This window comes from Nipponia nippon, unplaced genomic scaffold (assembly GCF_047370975.1).
Source record: "Nipponia nippon isolate SJK-2023a ecotype South Korea unplaced genomic scaffold, ASM4737097v1 scaffold_10, whole genome shotgun sequence".
NCBI lineage: Eukaryota > Metazoa > Chordata > Aves > Pelecaniformes > Threskiornithidae > Nipponia > Nipponia nippon.
The window spans coordinates 1298889-1318353 of record NW_028262291.1 but is presented as its reverse complement, the minus strand read 5'-3'; the positions used below and the strand labels follow the sequence as shown (position 1 = coordinate 1318353).

The 19465-nt window shown below is 50.8% G+C and overlaps 1 protein-coding gene across 2 annotated transcripts; it reads right to left on the bottom strand.

The window, feature by feature from the left end:
• Window positions 1-589: 589 nt before the first annotated feature.
• On the bottom strand, window positions 590-18627 carry DRD4 (dopamine receptor D4). Of its 2 annotated transcripts, XM_087738446.1 has the most exons (6): window positions 18557-18627; window positions 15946-16037; window positions 14987-15751; window positions 2576-2688; window positions 1666-2213; window positions 590-931 (listed from the first exon to the last, which is right to left on the bottom strand). In XM_087738446.1, the coding sequence occupies exons 3-6, from the start codon at window positions 15278-15280 to the stop codon at window positions 729-731; spliced, it is 1158 nt and encodes a 385-aa protein (XP_087594572.1). In that variant the 5' UTR covers window positions 15281-15751; window positions 15946-16037; window positions 18557-18627; the 3' UTR covers window positions 590-728. The 2 variants fall into 2 exon arrangements, with proteins under 2 accessions (XP_087594572.1, NP_001289299.1); NM_001302370.1 differs by lacking the exons at window positions 15946-16037; window positions 18557-18627 and having other exon boundaries at window positions 654-931; window positions 14987-15280.
• Window positions 18628-19465: the final 838 nt, after the last annotated feature.

The following is a 19465-nucleotide window of genomic DNA, read 5'->3' as shown; positions in this document are numbered from 1 at the left end:
TCTCGGGGAGCGTCCCATCAGAGCCCCGGTATGCGGGGCAGCTGTGCCCCAACGCCGTGCCAGACTACAGAACACAAAACTTTACAATATAATCACCCTGGGACTTTAACATGTTTATTTGTTGATGATAAATTGACGGAGCAATTGTTAGTCTTAGTCAAAGAAAAGCTTTAGCCCTCCCTGCAGTACTTTTTACCTTTTGTTTCTAAGCAAACGAATTACCCCTTGGAAAGCACCAACCCTGTACCAAAATCGTTACTCAGACGATTGCTGTTCTGTGCAATAATCGCTTTCTTCCCTCCTGCGCGGCAGAGAGCAGCCCGAGCTGCTCCCCTGGCTGCCCCCCCGTCCCTGCGCTCAGCTTTACCAAAAGGTAGAAAGGATTTTTTTCCTGCAGGCTTGGAAATGGTTCCTGGGAGCTATTGTCCGGCTTGGTAAGGAATTCTGGAGACCTGGCAATGACATCATCCTGCCTTTGGACGGGTAAATCTAAAATTACCACTCGCAGCCACGGACAGCCAGGCTTGGGAGGAAAACGACGCAATAAAATATCCTGTGGTACTCACCTGTAACTCCTTATTGAAGGGCTGGGAACCAGCACCCTTTAGCTGCCGGCTCTCCCTTCCCTCCTCCCAACAAAGACAGCAGACCTTAGGCAGAAATAGATCTTTAATGAACTATACAAAAAACCAGCCTGGTCGTTCCTTCTCCCCACCAGTTCCAGAGCCTCAGCAGAAGAGGTGCAAGACTTTGCGGAAGAAGTTCCTGAACTCCGCGTTGAAAACGGTATAAATGATGGGGTTGAGAGCACTGTTGACGTAACCCAGCCAAGTGACAGTGCTGGTGACTTGAGTGGGAATAGTGCAGGACTTGCAGAGAGCCCTGGTAATGTGGACCACAAAAAAAGGTGTCCAGCAGAAGAGGAAAGCACCTGCCAGAAGGACATTAAAGAGAGAAAGCGATGTGAATGTTAAAAAGGGTTTAACTGAACAAACGCAGCCTGGGCCAAAGAAGAACGGAGACAGCTCAGAGCGCTGAGGGAAAAAGCAGCAGATGTGCTGACACGTAGAGCTGGGCTTGCGCCCAGACAAAAAATTTAGGATGTCTTTCTCATCCTAACCCTCGATGAAGTCTAAGTTATGTCTCGTTTGGGGTTCGCGTTTAAGATACCAGGAGTCAGAGGTTTACCTTGAAGACAAGGCTGGATTCTGAACGCTGTACGTACGTTCTTTCCCAAGGCGGGTGTTTGTTGGCACTGCTCTGGCTCAAAGGGGTACTGGGATTCTCACACCCTCTCGCACCGAGGGATGGGTGCAGCAGGTCTTAAGCCACAACCAGGCTGTTCCACGGGAACAAGGGAGGGTGGGTGTTAAAACGAGTCCATGCACGATGGAGAGGGAGGAGGCCCAAAGACGCGGCACTGGGGAGGGGGAACAAGAGGGCGGTGGCTTTTATCTCAGCCTCCCCTCCTCCAGCAAGGATAAAGCGTGGTTCTCAGCATGACAGCTCTCGTGGCTGTCCCAGCACCCATGCCTGGGCAGTCTGGCTCCTGGTAGGGGAGGCTGCAAAGCGCATGTTCACTGCGCCAGGTTCAAACACGTCCCGCCAGGCTGCCAACGCAGCACGTCTCCCGCCCTTCCCCAGCCAGCACCGACTGCTACTCACCGACGACGACAGGCAGCACCCGCATGGCCTTCCGCTCCCGGCCGTTGATCTTGGCCCGCTTCCGACTGTGTCCTGGGGGTGGGTACTTGAGGTGTGGGTAGGAGACAGTCTGGATCCCATTGTCCATCACATAGTCCCCAGGGCGGTCAGAGCGGGCGTAAGGGTTGCGCTCCCCTGACCCCAGTCCGGTCTGCGCTCGCTCAATCAAGGTTGAGGGGTGATAGAGCTTCCTGTTGGCCCCGTAGATGCTGCCCCTTAGCTTGGCTTTCCTGGCTTCTTCCCAACGCTTCAGCCCCTGGAACATGGCACAGTAGAGCACCAGCATGACGGGGCAAGGGATGAAGAAGGAGCAGATGGAGGAGTAGACGATGTAGTTGTCATCCTCCAGCTGACACAAGCTGGGGTCCCGGTTTGGGACATTGTTGAGACCAAATATGACTGGGGATGCTACAGCAAAGGCGAATATCCAGGTGGTGGATATAAGGATCAACTGCCGCAGGTCGATTTGTCGCCGGTTGTAGTTCAGTGGGATGGAAACAGCGATGAACCTGCCAATACAAGCCCCAGGTGAGTCAATCCTAGTACGGTGGTGTCACCACGGGTAACGTAACCGAGTGGTCCCAAAGCTGCTTGCCACCGTCCTTCCCCCCTATTAATTTACTTGCATAGCCAAGGCCTGGGCTACAACCAGTCTCCCCCCTCAGAAGGGCACCCAAAGGGACAGCTCGGGCCTCGGCACACAACTCTGCTTTCAGCTGGGCCACCACAAGGGTACTGATGAGGGGCACGGGGGGCAGAACACCCTCCTCGGGGAGGACAGGATCCGGGACCCTGGCGAGGGCGCGTGTGGAAGCAGCTTGAAGCCAGGACACAGCGCTCCCTCCTCTGGCGTGAGGAGGAAGGCACTTACCGATCCACGCTGATAGCGCAGAGGTTGAAGATGGAGGCCGTGCACAGCATCACGTCCATGGTCATCAGGGCATCGCACAGCACCGTGCTGAGGGACCACACGCCTCCCTGGAACTGAAAAGACCCCGGGGGTCAGCAGATGCCATGTCCCACTGCCTTTAAAATGACACAAAAGAACTCTGTGCCTGGGCTCCTCAGCCACTCACGTTTTCCCCCAAACAAGCAGCCTGACATCGAGCAGTCCTGCCCGGGGCACGAGTCTCCCCTTCCCGTAAAGCAGTGGCACACGGGAATAGCCCCACACGAGAGCTCACAGCGCTCTCGGGGCTTCACAGTTCTGGCCTGGCTGGAGAATTGAGCCCGCGGACCATCAGCATTGCCAAGCAAATCGTGCTGGGCAGAATAATGGACGCAGGGCAGCCCCTGCCTTGGGTTAGTGCAGAGTGACAGCCAGCAGGCTCAAAACCCCCAAACTCACCCAACTCAGCACCCCAAAACCTCCCCGGTAACGCTGGGCAGGCTGGGCACTCGCTGCGCAGCATCGCTAGCCGGGGTCACTGAGGCAGCAGGGAGAGGCTCTGCAACAAGTGACAGCGACAAAGCTCCTCTTCTATTTTTCATGTCCAAACTGCTCCAACATGCTGTTTGCAGAGGCTGTGAATAATTTCTGTGTTACACAACTGTTTCATTCTGTCATGCTAAGCACAAGGCCAGCCTCTTGAGACTCTGTTCAAGCTAGTCAGATATAATCTCGTTTGCTCTCTCTACAATTGCAGGCACCCAGGGCAAAGCAGAAGTGCTGCCAGCGAAGAGGACGTGACCAGACGTGTGTCATTGGGCCGTATTACTTGGAAATGTGGACGCTGCTATGCAAAAGAGATCAGTTAAAAATCTACAGTACTGCATCCCAAATAATCCTCAGAAGAAAAACCCAACAAAGCCAGAAAATGCCCAAGGGGTTGCGGTTTATCGATACAGTTTGTGGAACAGGAACGTTTGCTCAGCAGTGTGCTGTGAACCCGGCTATTGGAAAATGGGAATGGAAGGAAAAGCTCAAGGAGCACAGATATAAAAGTCAGGCTTCATTTTTCAGCACATCGCACCAAACACTGGTCCAGCCCCGCCTGCATCCAAAGCTGATGCACTGAATGTCAGCTTTCCTTCCCCACACCGGGACGACTGCCTCTAGGATGAGACCACAAAGAGAATTTTTATAAACATCCTAATTTTAGTACAACAAGAGAGGGTGCCTTTTTGTTTTTCCCTGACAGTAAAAGAGGGGCTCAAAACCCCGCTCAGCTCAAGCTGAACTCCTCCATCCTAGTTCAGCAGTCAAGAGGAAGAAAGGTTCCCTCGTTCCCCTGTATCAAACATATAAAGCTCTGTCATCCCACGCCACTCAGAAGCCAGACCTCTGTGTGTGGTCTGCAAGCACTGACTCCAAATTAAATTCTTGTAAAAACCACTCAGTTCCAGGCACAACAAACCAAGCTTCTTGTATCTGATGTAACGATGTCTTGGGCCTGCGCGCTATTTCTGTAAGGAGCAGGGCACAAAGCGGTAGTGCTGGCAGGGAACGGGGAGGGGTTATTTGGCAAGAAATAAGATGAGCGCAGCAAGAAGGGACAGGTCTGAGCTGTCCGAGGGTCTTTTTTGTGGAACGGAGCATGTATTTCACTTGCCAGGCAAAGAATCCTCCTCCCTGGGGGGTCAGACAAATCGTATTTTCAGATGGTGCTGCTCCTCCTAAGCATCACCCCGCTATGGCTGAAACAGGAGCTACAGGTACTTTCAGATCCCAAGCTGTCCTCGCATCGCGACTGGGACATCCCCTCCTTAGGGCAGGGGCTGGGAGGCAGGGGTTCGCAAGAGGCTGCTCACACCTTCACTCCAGGAGCCGTGAGACTTTCTGATTTGCAGCTGGGTCATTTCTCAGCCAGCGGCACAGACTGCACAGCCTGTGGCTGAGGACAGAAAGCAGGACAGCAATGGCTTAAGCTAGCACACCTACCAAGAACTACTCGCAGACGTTTGTTCCAACCAAGCGCTGGTCTCGCCCAGTTGTAAAACCAGCCCGTTGCTTTACCATTAAAGCACCTTTTAGGCTGACGCAGAAAAAGCGTCAGCTCAAGCCCATTCCTGCTCCGTGCCAACGTGCCGTGATTCCCATGAGCTTGTTCAGCACAGGCAGAGACCCGGCAATGCACTCACACCCGCACAGGCAAGCCAGGAGGGCTCAATGGGCTGTTCCTACTACGCCAGCAGAGAATTTCTCCTCCCAGTTTGTGACTGCCAAGCAAACCCCACCATCCCTTGGGTCTCTCTACGGAGACAGGTTAGGTTAAGAACCCAAACCCTGTATTCAACGTGCCGTACAAATAGGTGTACGATTTTAGCTTGAAAACAAAGCGTTCGGTAGCAAGGGGCGCTTGTCATGTCCAACTCAAACACAGGTCTTCTACTAGCGGCTTGCAGCTCTATTCTCTAGCAATCACACTAATGCTTAGCCATTCAGCTATTTTATATATAGTATATACACAAACACATATGGGTTTTTTCTTTAGCTCACGCTCCTTCACAGTCATATTAACGCAGAAGCTTGCGGTCACCCTCTGAACAGGCTACCGCAGAATTTAAGGAGCTGAGCTGTTGCAAAAAGCACCACCAGCTCCCGGGAACGCCTCTGCCCGCCGTGCCTGGGCTGCCCCCGCAGCGCCCTTTGCACAAGCCTCAGCCCAGCGCGGCTCCGTGGGGATCGACAGCCGTGCTGCTGGGAGCCGGCTGCTGCCAGGTAGGGCCAGGGCACAGCCCGACAGTTCAGCCCCTTTGCAGAGTCCCACAGATACAGAATATACATAGCTATATATATTCTTTATATATTATATAGAACACACACATGTATAAAATAGTGTGTATATATACTAATAAGCTATGTATTATCTATTGCTGTAATGTAAAATATATAATATAGTAGGCATTTATACATATTGTGCATATAGAGGGGCTTCGAAATGTTTTTCTGCATTATATATCAATGCAATATATAACATTTTATACATTATATATAGTTTATCCATATATTTCTGCATAATATATGCTGTATATGTAATACATGTATAAATTAGATTTAAAGTTATTATATATACTATTAAAAATTAGATTGTATACAAATATAAATATAAAATACCCTTGGGACTTTGCAAAATACCGAACACTATATATACTCTACATCTACTCTTACTATTATAAAAATATTTATTATACATAATAAATATTACTATAACATATATATCGCTACATGTAATATATATAATTTACTATATATTTTTACCTATACATAATGTGCTATATAAAAATTATTTTTATATATATAAATATGTATTGGTCCCAGGGACTTTCTTCTATTTTATATATGTATAATATATTTTTATCCATATCATTTATCAATGTATTAATAATATGTGTTATACGGTGCATTAATATATAACAATATAATATAGAACACATAAAAATAATGTCTGTATTACGTATCCTATATTGTGGTAATATGCAGTAAAATACATAAACCATAGGTAACACATTGTTACATGCCACGTATTCATATTTAGGACACAGATGTTACACGTCTATATGAAGCTGCTCGGAGCGGAGAGCCGCGGCTGAGGGGCTCTGCCCAGCCCGGGAAGCCCCTGGCCCGCACACAGCCGCCACGCTGGGGAGCACGGCCCCTGCCACCACCTTCCGGGATTAGCTCCGACATAAGCCCTTCGGTACCAGAAAAATCTTGTCCAATCTGGGGAGGCGGGTGTTAAGAAACGAGAGTGGAAGCCAAAAAAAGCAATTCAGCAGCTTAGGAGAGGAAGCGAAATGCCTGGCAGCTGGCACGGGGATGGTGGAGGAGGTGCCAAGGGTGGGCAGAGGAGTTCGGCCCCTGGGCCAGCGCAAAGTGAGGAGCGATGGGATGAAGCCAAGAAGAGAAATGATTAGACCATCGCTGTATTTGGTCGTAAAACAGGAGAAGTAGGGGAAAAAAGGCTTCTGTTTAAGTAACCCAGAAGCAAGCCACCCAGAGAAGCGGGTGTCACCTCCAGTCTCTCTCCAAAGCGAACCTATAGCAATAGTCAGCTGGCACTCATACAGTCTAACTCTGCTGGCCTTGCACGCGGTTCAGGAATTGGGTATAGATTTGCTCAGATACAGATGCTAAAGGATAGGTTCTGGTTTTACTCCTCCCAGCGCACAAAACAGAGCCACGTGGGTAACGCTCCCCACGGAACGCCGGGCGAGGGCAGAAACCCCTGCCCCTGCCAGGGCGAGGGGGCAGGCAGCTCTGCCAGGATTAACACCGGGCAGCAATGATGTCACGCCCAGGATTACGATTAGTGGAGCTGTAAAGCCAAAGTAGACTCCGAAAAAACTGTATGGCTATTTTTATATAGCCATCTCCTTGAGAGGTAGCTCAAACCTCCGGGGAGGGCTGGATTCAGACCCGAACGCTTCATTCTGCCTTTGCTCTAGCACAGATCAACCACCCCAAACTGAATTTGGGAGCTGAACCCGAAAAAACAACCCTCAAATTTTTGCCAAGCTCACTGGGAGCCTGACAAGTTCAGTTCAGTTTATGAGCGAGGAAATTTGATTCTGGGCCAGTTTTCAAAACCTGTTTGTGATTTTGGGGAACTAAGTGATTTTGAAAAGGGCAAGAGCTCTCCGGCTGCAGCACCTTCAGAGGACACAGCCTTTGCTGTGAGAGTCAAGTTGGGCACTCAGCAAATGCTATAAACCCTTCCCTTTCCCCACCAACCCCCAAGACTCTGACTTGAGAGGACTCCCCATTATACCATGCTTCTCGCCTGCCCACCTTAGCAAAATGCGCCAAGCAGCTCTGTGATGGGGGAGTGACTTTGGATTAGAGGCAGAGCTGGCTTTGCTGGGTCATGTGATTCAGTGGTACCTAATTACGGGAGGTTGCAGAAGATTAGCCCACCGAGGCACACAGCGTAAAGCTTTAGGGATCATAAACAGCTCAAGCCGCCTTTAAGAAGTGCTCTGGAGCAACTCCACTTCCATCAACTTTTTTGCATTCTCTGCTTTTTCAGTGTGAGGCCCTTTGTTTTTCTCCAGCGATGCACGATCAGCGGTGCTGCTGCTGACGAGACACTGACAGCTAGTTGCACAGCAAAACGATGCTCTGCAGGCAAGCCATCTCCCTTAACAAAATAAAACAAAGCTGCAAATATAACCCCACAAGCCAGCCTACCTGCTACGACTTTTCTACAGCTGATGACATGCCCTGCACGGCTCTGGCGAGGATATAGTGTGAGCCTTAAATAGTGAGGTTAGGGATATTAACCACCACACTCGAAACCTCCAGGCATCACTTCTTGGAAGAAGATGGAAAACTCTATAGGCAGGGAGGGTCACGCTCTGCCCTTAGCTCAGCTTCCTGGCAGACAAGGAGGGTTTACAGGAAGGTGATAATGATCGCCTCTCGGGACGCAAGCCGAACCCCTTTCAAAGCGGTATTTCCAGGTGCAGACTGGCTGCTTGTTGAGCTGACCTAGGTTGGCAATGCCAGTAAATTCACATGCAGCCACTGCGGTCTCTTACAAGACACCAATATCTCACTACAGGTGGCACTTAGGCTCTGGATCAACCGCTATGCGCAGAGGAGGAACAAACCCAGCTGCTTCTTACAAAGAACACAAACAGGTTATGGAAAAGATTTTATAGGATGGTGGATGGCGGGAGCCAGACTTGACTTCTCAAACACCCTTGCAGGCTGCCTTCCCAGTTCAGGTCGTTTTGATGTCCCTGTTCCTAAGCACAGATGATTTGTAAGAAAAAATCTGCTTTCTGGCAAAAAGCCTGATGCCAGAAGAGCTCTTACACTGCCAGCGCTCCTGAGGGCATGAGCCAGGACAGGGCCAAAGGTTTTAGTCTTATTTCCTATGCTAACAGCTCTTACCTCAGTCCTGCCACACGCTTCTGCACGGCACCACACAGCAGTTTCATGCCTGCCTCTCTTGCCAGCCCTGCAAACAGGCTCACTAAGAAGCAGAGCACACAAAGTGATCCTTTGGTCTCTGGTGGTGATGGCATCTGAAACAAGATACCCAGGAACCAGCAGCCTGCAACTGAATTAGGAGATGCCCAGCTGAATTTCCGAACAAGCACCTGCCTGCCCTCAGTGAGGCCGTGGCTCAAGTGCACAGCATGGAGAGACTGAAAGTGCTAATCCTAAGAGCCCAGGCCTGCTGAGAAGGCTATGACACCAATAAGAGTAATAATCCTTGCAAGTGGGCAAAGTCCAGCATCGGAGTCAAAGAATTGTCCAAATGCCCACAAGAAGCTGACTCTGGGCCGTTTTTTATGAGCCTTGACGACTGCTATGTTCTCCAGAAGACACAACGCAACCTGCAAGGGGAGAGGAAGGAGAAGGAGTGGGACAGAAGACAAAGGTGGCCTCATGTCTGCTCTAGCATCCTTTCTTGACTTAAATCACGGAGGTCAAGGTTTTTCAGAAATGACAAGCAAGTCTGGTCATCCACTTGAAACATTATGAGGGCGCAAAATTCAAAGACACCCCCCCATTATTGGTCACTGAAAATAACATCCTCAGCACTGGTTTGTAATTGCTGGTCTGTATCACCTCCCCTGTATTTTGTGCAGAGACTGTGTGTCTCAGACATCAGTCAGGCCTAGAAAAACATCTATTTCCACTAAAGAGTCCAGAAAAGACTAATCTCGAATACTTCTGCAAAAAAGATGACACGCGTTCACAGAGAGCCACAGAAAATTTGGAGGGTGGAGGTCTGGTCTCTCATCAGAAGAGCTGCATCACAGGCACACGACATGCTGCAAAAAAAGAGATCGTTCTATACCAGTGGTACGCTGACACCCTGAAAGTTTTATGCAGAACAGCATCACCCTCACCAAGAAAACAGCTTATGTAATTAGTACTGGCTGCTCTATCACTCCGAGGATCCGCGAGGCAGAGTGCCTGCTTGGAAAGACTCACCTTCCCTGACCTGGAGAAGCGGACAGGTAAACACACAGATCTGCTAAAACGGTTTCCTCTTTATCGTAATCAATTACACAGATCTTAGTGGCAAAGATGTTTACGTAACGGTGCCTTACAGGGCTCCTGCCAGCAGCTTCCCGGATCAGGCCCCGTTCACAGCGCAGGCACTCGCAGGGATTAAGCGCGAGCTGATCAAAGGGAGGGTTTGCAGAGCGAGGCAGGTAGGAGGTACGCTCCGCAGCAGAGTACAAGAGTTGCTCAGCCTGGCACCTGCCCTAATTGCTGGGAATGCCTCCAGTTAATGAGGACTATATAAACTGCTGCTGTGGCTCCTGCCATTGTCACAGAGTCTTTGGGCAGAGGAAGCAGTTAAATGCAAAGACAAGCCTTTGCAGCCATGCAGCTCCCTCCCTGCAGGTTTCTAGTGGGCAAAGCCACTCAGAGCCTGATGATATTTTGCAGTACCTCTGCTGCACCTTGTAGCTCTGCTTTCTCATGTGTCCTCACTGCCTCAGGGGAGCGATAACCCACATTTCCAGTGCTATCAATGCTCCAGGCAGACTCTGGTATCTTGTCCTGGCCTCTCTTCACACAAAAGCAGGGCTTTGCCCCTGGGGAATTACCGTGGACCTGGGGGAGTGCCCCAGGCCACCTCCTTCCCCCTTGGTTCCCATCATCCTTGCCTTACTGCACTGGATTGCTAGGAGAGCACTTCACACTCTCATCAGAAAGACAAGGCCGCTGCAGAAGAGCAGTCCACCTTCCCTGTGGATTTTTACCTCTCCCTGTCACGCTAAGAGCCGAGATTCCCCAGCAAGTTGGAAGATAAGTGCCTTCTGCATATCAGGGCAGCCTGCTGTGTGGTAATTAACAACGGGCAAACACTAGAACATGTCTTTGTTCCGTGTTTTAATGAGTTCAGTAGAAGGCACTGGGCACATCTGCTTCCCCACATTCTCATTTGGCATATGATTGCCTGGGTACGTACCGATACCTGCACGTCGGCTCAGTCACCCTGTGTAGCAGCTAACAAGACAAATGGCAAAGAGCACTAATCCACCTCCATCCAAACCAGCGCTCCAAACAGAATGAGGAATGGTCAGGGTACAGAAGTTCACCTGGTTTTCTTTAAAGATGGTGTATTTCTGCAAAAGAGAAACTGGCTGTAAACACTGCCCTGTCAGGAATTCACTTCACGTCCACAGTCTCAGGAGCTGTTCAGTTTGGAAATGGATGCTTTAAGCCAGTGGAAAGCTGATGTTTCTTCCCTTCTCATCCATAGGGTGCTTCTTGGTTACATCAAGTTGTGGAGGAGCAGAACTGATAAATGACAGCAACATTTGGATTTATGGAAGGCCAGCTTCATCACATCAGTTTTAACACTCTTTCTCATTAAGGCCCCAAGTGTTAACTTGAGCTGCTAAGGTAGGTATATTTGACAGGACAAATTAATGATGAAAAGATACAGCCTGAAGAACTCCCAACAATGCAGAGTGAACGCTAGAGAGAGATTTAGGACAGGGCAGGACTCAGGGGAAAACATTCGTCTCCCACAGAGAAGGCTGGTCTGTGGGGAGCAGAGGTCTACAGGCTCTCCTGCACGCCTGGAGAGAGCCACACGGCTCCAGTCTGTGGGAGATGCTGATTTCCTACACCACTGCCCTGTCTCCAAAGAAAGTTCTCTCAGCCAAGGACTGTCCATTTTTGTATGCGTTAAGGGAGCCTAGTGCAACAGGACCACAACTGGCCAGGAGAAACAGACACCATCTCCTGCTCACCACCAGAAAGCCATTGCACCACCGTGGTGCTTCTCCCATAAGCTGCACGTGAGAGGACAGGACCGGAGGAGGTTTGCATTAGATGGCCCCACTTCCCTGCCCTTCTCCAATGCTCTGGTTCCAGTCAAGACTGCCGTGACTGAGAAATGGTACAGAAAAGAAACAGTTGTGACCGCACACACCAATTTCCCCCTTGTCAGGCACCTGCTTTCAGCAATCCTCCAACCCTGCAGACAGAAACAAGGGACATCCAGAGAGAACTAACACACAATTTGGCTTCCTACAGCCAAGATCTATGAATCCTCACCATGGACTAAGAGTTTAGCGCGACAAAAAGTTATGCTGGCTCTTTCAGAAATACAAAAGGAGAGTATGTGTCAACAAATGCTCCTAACGCATCGGAATAAGCTTTCTTAACTAGAAATAAGTCGAGATCAAGGCCTCTCCCGCTGTGCTCAGGCTTCTGTGAACAGCAGCAAAGCATAATCCACATCTCACAGGAAGGAATCCTGTCCCCACTGGAGCTTGTGGGAGATCTGCTGTTTTGTGGGGATGTCAGATGTCACCTCAAAAGTTAAATCCCTCCAGCTGTCTTCTAAAGCCCCGACTGGGAGGGATGTTTCCAAAAACCTAACACAAGAAGCTGTCTCCCAGGAAAAAAGCACAAGATAACCAAGCTTCTCCTGCTGAATTAAGGAAGTGGTCAGAGTTTATTGTTCTGTTCCTGCTGAACAAGAAGCAAAAAACCACCCGCTCAGCCGGTTTTCACATTTTCCAATAAGGCCTCAAAGTCCACCTTTACACTGTCAGGAGCTGTACTAAAGTTAAAGAAAACAACCAAACAAAAAAACCCACACCAGGAATAAAGGTTGAACTGAACATTCAGGACTGTCTGTGCCACATTTTCAGAGGCTAAATGCAATGGCACAGAATGCAAGTTGAAATCAAGCTAGTTTTAAACAGCAACAATCACTATACACTGCACCCCCCGTCCGAGCATCTGATTCTGACCCACAGTTTTTGCTTTTGCCTCCAAGAAAAGAAAAAAAAAACCAAAAACAACACAAAAATTCTGTCCCTGGCACTGACTCAATGGCTACTCTCACTTTTCCTTAGCATATTTCAGAACAAAACGAGCTGCAAATCCTGCACCAAATATAGAAGATTATTAAAAATGAACATGGGCACTACGGGCTCTGAGCCCACAGAGGAACTTCCAGGCACGAAATGGATACTGCTTCGACACAGACAACACCCCAAGCTGCCCTACATTTCAAAACCCCATTGCCTGCTGGAGGAGGCTGTGATTGCTGCACAGAGCTCCTTTTCTCTCCATACCTGTCCAGTACCTGTGCGTGACTGCTGAGTGGGAGGGGTGCAGATCCTGGTGCGTGCTCTATTTACAGGGTCTCTTACGCCTCTGAAAGCCTGCCTTGTTGCAGGAGCTGCAGAAGTTGGAGGGAAAGACAATTCTGTCATATGCCACCTTCATTCCCTGTTGTTTAATATCCTGGGTGCAGAGACACGGAAGAATGACACCACGTAACTGATGTTTATGAACAGCTATGGAAGTGAACACACAGAGTATCATCATAGCTAAGGCAGGGGCTGGACAGCCCAGGTTTTTAAAACTCATACGGGGCTGAACACCCATCCAGAATTTGTGGGATGTCTGTGGGACCCAAGGAAAGCCCCACAATGCTCATGCCCAACTGGAAGCATTTTCAGAGGTGCCCCAGACTATGTTAACTAGCATTTTACATACGCCAGCAAAACTCAAACCTGCAGGCTAGAGGAAACCACACTGGTGTGTGTGTCTGCCCACAGAATGGGGAACTGGAGGCATGGAGAGACAACAGAAAGAGCAAGGGAAAAAAAAAAAGGAATTCCGATTAGCAAGAGGTAGCTGAGAAGAATCATGAAGACAGAGGCTTTCTAACCACCAAAATGGAGTTAACGAGGGAAAAGCAAAACCACCAAACCCAAACACCACAGGGGAGCTCCTGTCAGTGCAGTGGGAAGAGAGAGAGGAATCTAATGCGTCTGTTCTTCACGGGTTCTTCTTATGGGTCCCCAGCTGAACCGGTCCCTCCAGAATACCTCTGTCTCCAGAGAGGTCACAATGTCCTGCAAAATCCTAGGACCAGGTAGAGAGGCTAAAAGCATCCTAAGCTCTAATCCGCAGCCTGCCTTGCTTAAGAAAGTCTAGGCCCATCCCAGTCAGGCGCTGAGCGGCAGCCCTGACATGGGAGAGAAGGGGCGATGCTAAGTCCTGCACACTGCCGGTACACTCTTGTGTTAGCCACGCCATTCGGTCTCACTCATGGGGACAGCCCCTTTCGCTCCCTGGGGGAGCACTTAAGCCACCACCTTACAAATCATGTGGCTATCAGAAAACGCAAGGTTCGTCTGACACACGCACCCCACCCAGTCCCCCGACTACAGCTTGCGGGGGCTGCTCACTGTGCACAAGGCTGCATCCTGGCTCTCCCCACGTCTGGAAAGAAGAGGACTCCTCTTTCTTCCACACCACCAGCTACCGCAAGGGCAGGCGCAAAACAACTCCTATTTTGGCCTGCAGGTGCTTTCATCCACTTGAGCAGGGAAAGAGCCGCTGGCTGGTACTAATGGGCAGGCTCTCGCGAGCCTCCTCACTCCAGTCCAACAAATCCCCCTGCAATCTCAAGGCTTTATCAATCCCCTGGCAGTAAACATTTATCTCCCTTTTACAGAGAGGCAGAGATGCAAAACCACTCAGCCTCAGGAGCTCACTCCTGTTTTTCTTTCCCTCAGCTGTCACAGTCTCAGGGGTGAACAGGTTTCGGAGCAAACAGAAAGCCTGACCCAAAGTCCCCCAAGGTGGCTCTCCATGACCACCACCGCACGCAGGGTCAGGCCTGCGCGAAGCAGAGCACACCTCCCAGGAGGAGCCCTGAAACAAGCCGACCACAAACCAATGCAGGGTGACCAAATCCCATCTAGCTCCCTAAAAAGACAGCTTCCCCTACTCAATGTGACATGGAAACCTTTTCCCTGGCTAAAGATCTCCCTTATCACCAAAACCTGCTCACCTTACCCCAGACGGAGCACAGCACAGGAGCACTCTCTCCCTTCCTGACCATTTGCTGATGGCAACCTGGGAAGTGTGCAGCGCAAGGGCTCCCCAGAGCTGCTGAGCCGGCCCGGGGCAGACACCCTGGAGCATCTCCACTCGGTACATTTGCAGCTCGGCAATCGCCTGGGGAGGACAACGGGGGAGCCCATGAACTTGCACTAAACCGTCTGCCGCTACCATCACTCATGGTCCTGCAGCGGTTTTGCGCTGCAGGGAGCAGCGATGCCGTGGGAGAGTAAGAGGGAAAAGCCGCGGAGGTTTGAAAGCGGCACAGCATCCCTGCAGCGGAGCCGGGGGGCAGAGCAGGAGGGCAGGGGCTGCCCCGAGGGGCGGAGGGATTCAGGTGGGGAACAAACCCGGAGAGGGGCTTTAACCCTCGATACTTGGTCTCTTGCCGATCCCACCCCGCAGTCCCGTAACTTTCAGGACCCCCGGGCCCAAAGGCCACAAGCCCCAGTCCCACCGGTGCCCCCGCAGCCCCCCGGGCAGCCTCACCTCGGAGTAAACGTAGAGGGGCAGGACGAGGAGAGCGAGCAGGAGGTCGGCGACGGCGAGGCTGACGATGAAGTAGTTGGTGGTGGTCTTCAGCGCCCGCTCCGTGCAGACGCTGAGGCACACCAGCCCGTTGCCGCCCACGATGAGCAAGATGAGGAGGATGCCCAGCACCAGGGCGGCGATGTTGTGGCCTCCAGCCGGCGGCGGCGGCAGCCCGGTGCCGTTGCAGGGCGCGGTGCCGTTGCAGGGCGCGGTGCCGTTGCAGGGCGCGGCCCCGGCGCTGCCGTTCCCCATGGCGCGGCGGCGCTGCCCCGCCGGCCCGGCGCATGGGAGCTCCCTCGCCGCCGGTGCCCGGCTCCGCTCCCGCCGCCGCCAGCCGTGCTCGGCCCCGCGGCCGAGGCTCCGGCTCCGGCTCCGGCAGACCGGCCGGCCGGCCCCAAACTTTCCGCGGAGCGGGGAGGAGGAGCCGCCGCCGCCGTGAGGCAGCCCCGCCCGGCCCCGGCCCCGGCCCCCGCCGCTCCAACTGGGTCACCAAGCGGCTTATGGGGCGGGGGGGCAGGCTCCCGGTGTCCCGTCCCCGTTCCCCCCGGGGAGCTGCCGCCGCCGGGGACCCCCGCACGGCCCCGGCCGCGGCCCGGAGGCGAGGGGCGCGTCGCGGCGGTCCGGCGGCGGAGGAGCCCCCCTTGGGGGATGCTCTCCGTGGGACCGACCCCTGCCTGTAACCGAGCTCTTCCCCGGGCCCGGGCGAGTGCTGTCAGCCCGGGGCTTTACCGAAAAAAAAAAAAAAAAAAAAAAGCCGGGGATTAACGCCTTGCCCTTCGCTGCCTAACTCAGCCCAGCCTCCCGCTCCAGTGGAGGAGTCTCCTTCTCCCAGGGTTAGGCTTCGTGTTGCCTCTTGAGCAGGAGGAAAGGAACAACTCCGCACTGACACAGCTAAAATTTCTTCTTTGATTACTCACCCTCTTCCAGGTACAGCGATCTTTACAGGTACCAGCAATCAGCTGGTGTTCCACTTTCAGTGCTTCCCGCCCCAAAGCAGCCATCGGTCGCTCTGTGAGTGGTAAAGAAACGGCACAACATTTCCTTCAAAGTTAAAAATGATGATAAACACAAAAGACTTTGCAGTGGCATGTTTTAGGGTTGGCTTGTTTGAGTTATTTTTTCCTTTGGTTTTATATGTTGTTCTTTTATTGGGGCTTATGATTTGCTTGCCTTTTTTGTATGGCACATGTTGGGCCATCAAGTGACTCCTGTTGTAAAAGTGGCATAGTAGGAAGATAAAACCCAAGGACTGGGTCTCCTGCAGTGAGATTTCTGTACGCTGGACATCATAATCTCTTTCTGGGCTTGAGCCTGACCACATGTATGTGACTCAGACATAGCAGAGGCACTGGCCCTACAAGCACTGTATTGCAAATGTTGTGGTACATCAAAGGATGCTTGGGTCTTGGCTGGACCCTCACAAGGAGGGAAAAACCCCAACAGGTAAACAAGTGTTTAGAGTAGAAAGTTGTTTTAAGTCAGCCTGACCTGAAGGCATTTTCCCCAGGAGACTCAAAGCAGTAAGATGAACAGTGATCAGAGAAATCAGTGCCATTAGCTTTGATCTCCAAGAGCATTTGAAGGACTGTAAAGTCTGCAGAAATCCAGAAAATATTTGGCAAACACTGCCTATTCTTAAATGGAGAGAGACAAAAAATCAGGGCACTAAAGAGCAACCTGAGTTGCTTCAATCCCTAGAAAGTAACAGAGCTTGTTTGTTTCCGTGCCAGACCTAGGAGCAGTTGTAGAGATGGGGACAAATAGTGAATATCACGTATCCCAGCTTTAGCTCTAGCTGCAGTCTCACATGGCATTCTCTTAAGCAATGTAAGAGGAAAGACTAGGTGAAATTGTTACAGGTTGGGTGAATAACTGGAAAATTGTATTCCACGATCTATGCAGAATCTGGCAGTATTTAGTGTGAATGTGATTGACCTCAGTGAGGGTCAAGAGAGTCCACTAATTGAATTTGAAGACACTACCAAGACAGGAGAGGCTGCGAGCATCTTGGAGCACAGAGTAAGAATTCAAAATGGTCTTGGTAAGTTGGAGAAACTGTCTGGCAATTGCAGGATGCATTTCAAAAGGGATTTTGCATCTGTCCTGTGCTTGGGCAGGAATAATCAACTGCAGAAATGCAGGACTGAGGAAGCAAAAGTATAGGCAGCAGGTGTGGGAGCAAAGGTGGTGTAGCAGGTCACAAGCTGAACGTGGGGGCTAGGATGTCTTACTGTTGAAAATGAGAGAAAAAAAAATAAATGCTCTACTGGGATAATGCTGTTTGTGAGGTACCTGTGCACCTGCAGTCTCAGGCAGCCTTCACTCTGTTAGCCACACTCAGAGCCACTTTTCACAATATCTGTCATAATTATGTCAACTAAAATAAAAGACTTCAATTATGATTCCTAGAGGTAGGGTTTAGGGTAGCGTTTCCCATTCCCTGGGACAAACACTTCCCTAATGCAACGCTACAAGCACTAAGGCAGACACTGCATGTGCCTGGCCCTGACACCACTTAGTCTGCCTTTTTTACTGATTAACGACTGGAGCGACTGGTGTGGGGAACCACGGTGCCCCTACCTGACCCCTTTGCCTGTGCCCCGTGCACCCCCTGCTATGGTGAAGGCATGTCGCTGCCTTCACCCCTGCGTGGGTGGAAATGAGCTCGGTGCAGTCTAGCAGAGATGGAGCCTGAGGCTCAGGCAGGACAGGGGAGCTGTGACCCCCCATTTCTAGCCCAGATGGCTTGGGAGATGTGGGACCTGATCCAGACTCGGTGGGCATCTTTCCAGCCGTGCCATCAGACCTCAGATGAGCCTGGTGGTTATGGAAGGCAGCGGGAAGAGAAGGCATAGCTGGAAAGGATCATTTACACTACATGGAGGGGGAAAACTACATTATTGGCAGTTTTTATAAGACAAGAAGCTTCTCAGAGCTGCTTATAAGGTCCAGCTATCAGAGTTTCATCTAATCTATTAAGAGACTGGTGGAAGAAATCCTCTTTTCAACCCCCCCCTCCCCGCTCTCCCCAATTCTCTTACTCTTTTTTGAAAAAGGACATGATTAATCCTCAGCATGTGCAGGACAGTAAAGCCAGAGCCCTGTTTTCAGCCATGGGGATGTAGTCAGATCCAGGTACCGTCCTTTCCCTGGAGTGGATTAACAGCAGTTGATCCACACAGTCTGTTTTACCCAGCTGCCTCGGGCTCTACAATTTCATACATGAGTAGGAGAAAATTACCTTGGTTTAAGCACTTAGCTGGCAATCTGGTTTGCCAAATACTCTCTCCAGAAGTGTGGCTTTCAAGTCTTTTCTAAAGCCAGCAAGAATGCCATCCCTTTAGTAGCTACTGAGTTGTATTACCTCTCTCTCCCATCCCCAAAGTAGGTTTGCCATCCTCACATTGATCCCAATACCATGGATTTGTCTAGTCATCTCCCTCTTCCAGCAGACCCAGCTTTGACATGTGCTTAAATCACTGTGCAAAGACTGTGCTCTCAGCCACCAGCACTGGAGTGGGTACTCACATGCCTTCAGCTCTGCCTGTACTTCCACATTCCTTCAGGAACAGTTCGGGTTGGGCTCAGGTGGGCACAAGCATGGCTGCGCATCCGTCAGGTAAAGGAGAGCTGGTTTGGCAATACCCTCATCTGCTGTGAAGTTCAGACAAGGACGATAAATGTTATCCAGTGCAGCAAACCGGGATAAAACTACCCCACCAGTGTTTTTTAAACCTGTATGTCTTGACAGTGTGAGTTTGCCCAGTGGTTTCTATCACCTGGTCACAGCTTTTCTGGTCTGGTGGTTGGTCCCTGAAACCCAACTGCTGGCACACTTGTGGCTGTCACAGCCCTCACTCGGCGAGGAGCTGGTACAGCAGAACCACTTTTACTAGAGCCCTTTTACTCCAAGAAATGAACTCAAATTAGCCAAAGGAGGCCCTGAAGTGCATTAATGAAACTGCACTGAAACCCTGTGTGGACAGAATACCCTTGATTTATTTATGTTTAAACTACCTGAGCAGCAAAGAGAGCAGGATCGAATTGTGACTGCAGGCCTTCTGCCTTCCCACAGGGATTAATGCCATTTACCTAATCCACTTTAACAGTAATTTATATTCATTATCTTGATTTTCCCTGTGGGTTAGTGCAGAATGACTCTTAATTCTCAGTGTGGAAGCCCTTATTCCAGACTAACAGTGCCTTAATCCTAAACTAGCTTAATCTTGGAGTGAATTACACTAATGTGAAATCAGGCTTTTGACTTCCAAAGAAGAGCAGCACTAATTAGGACAGCTCTTCCATTGCAGGCTCACAGGCTACAGTAATCCTTGCTGACTGTCCTGCGTCCCGCGTCCCACAGTTCCTCTGTGTTTGCCTGCTGCCACACCTCCCTTGGCAGCAGTAGTGCATCCCTTGGCAGATACAGAGGTTGTA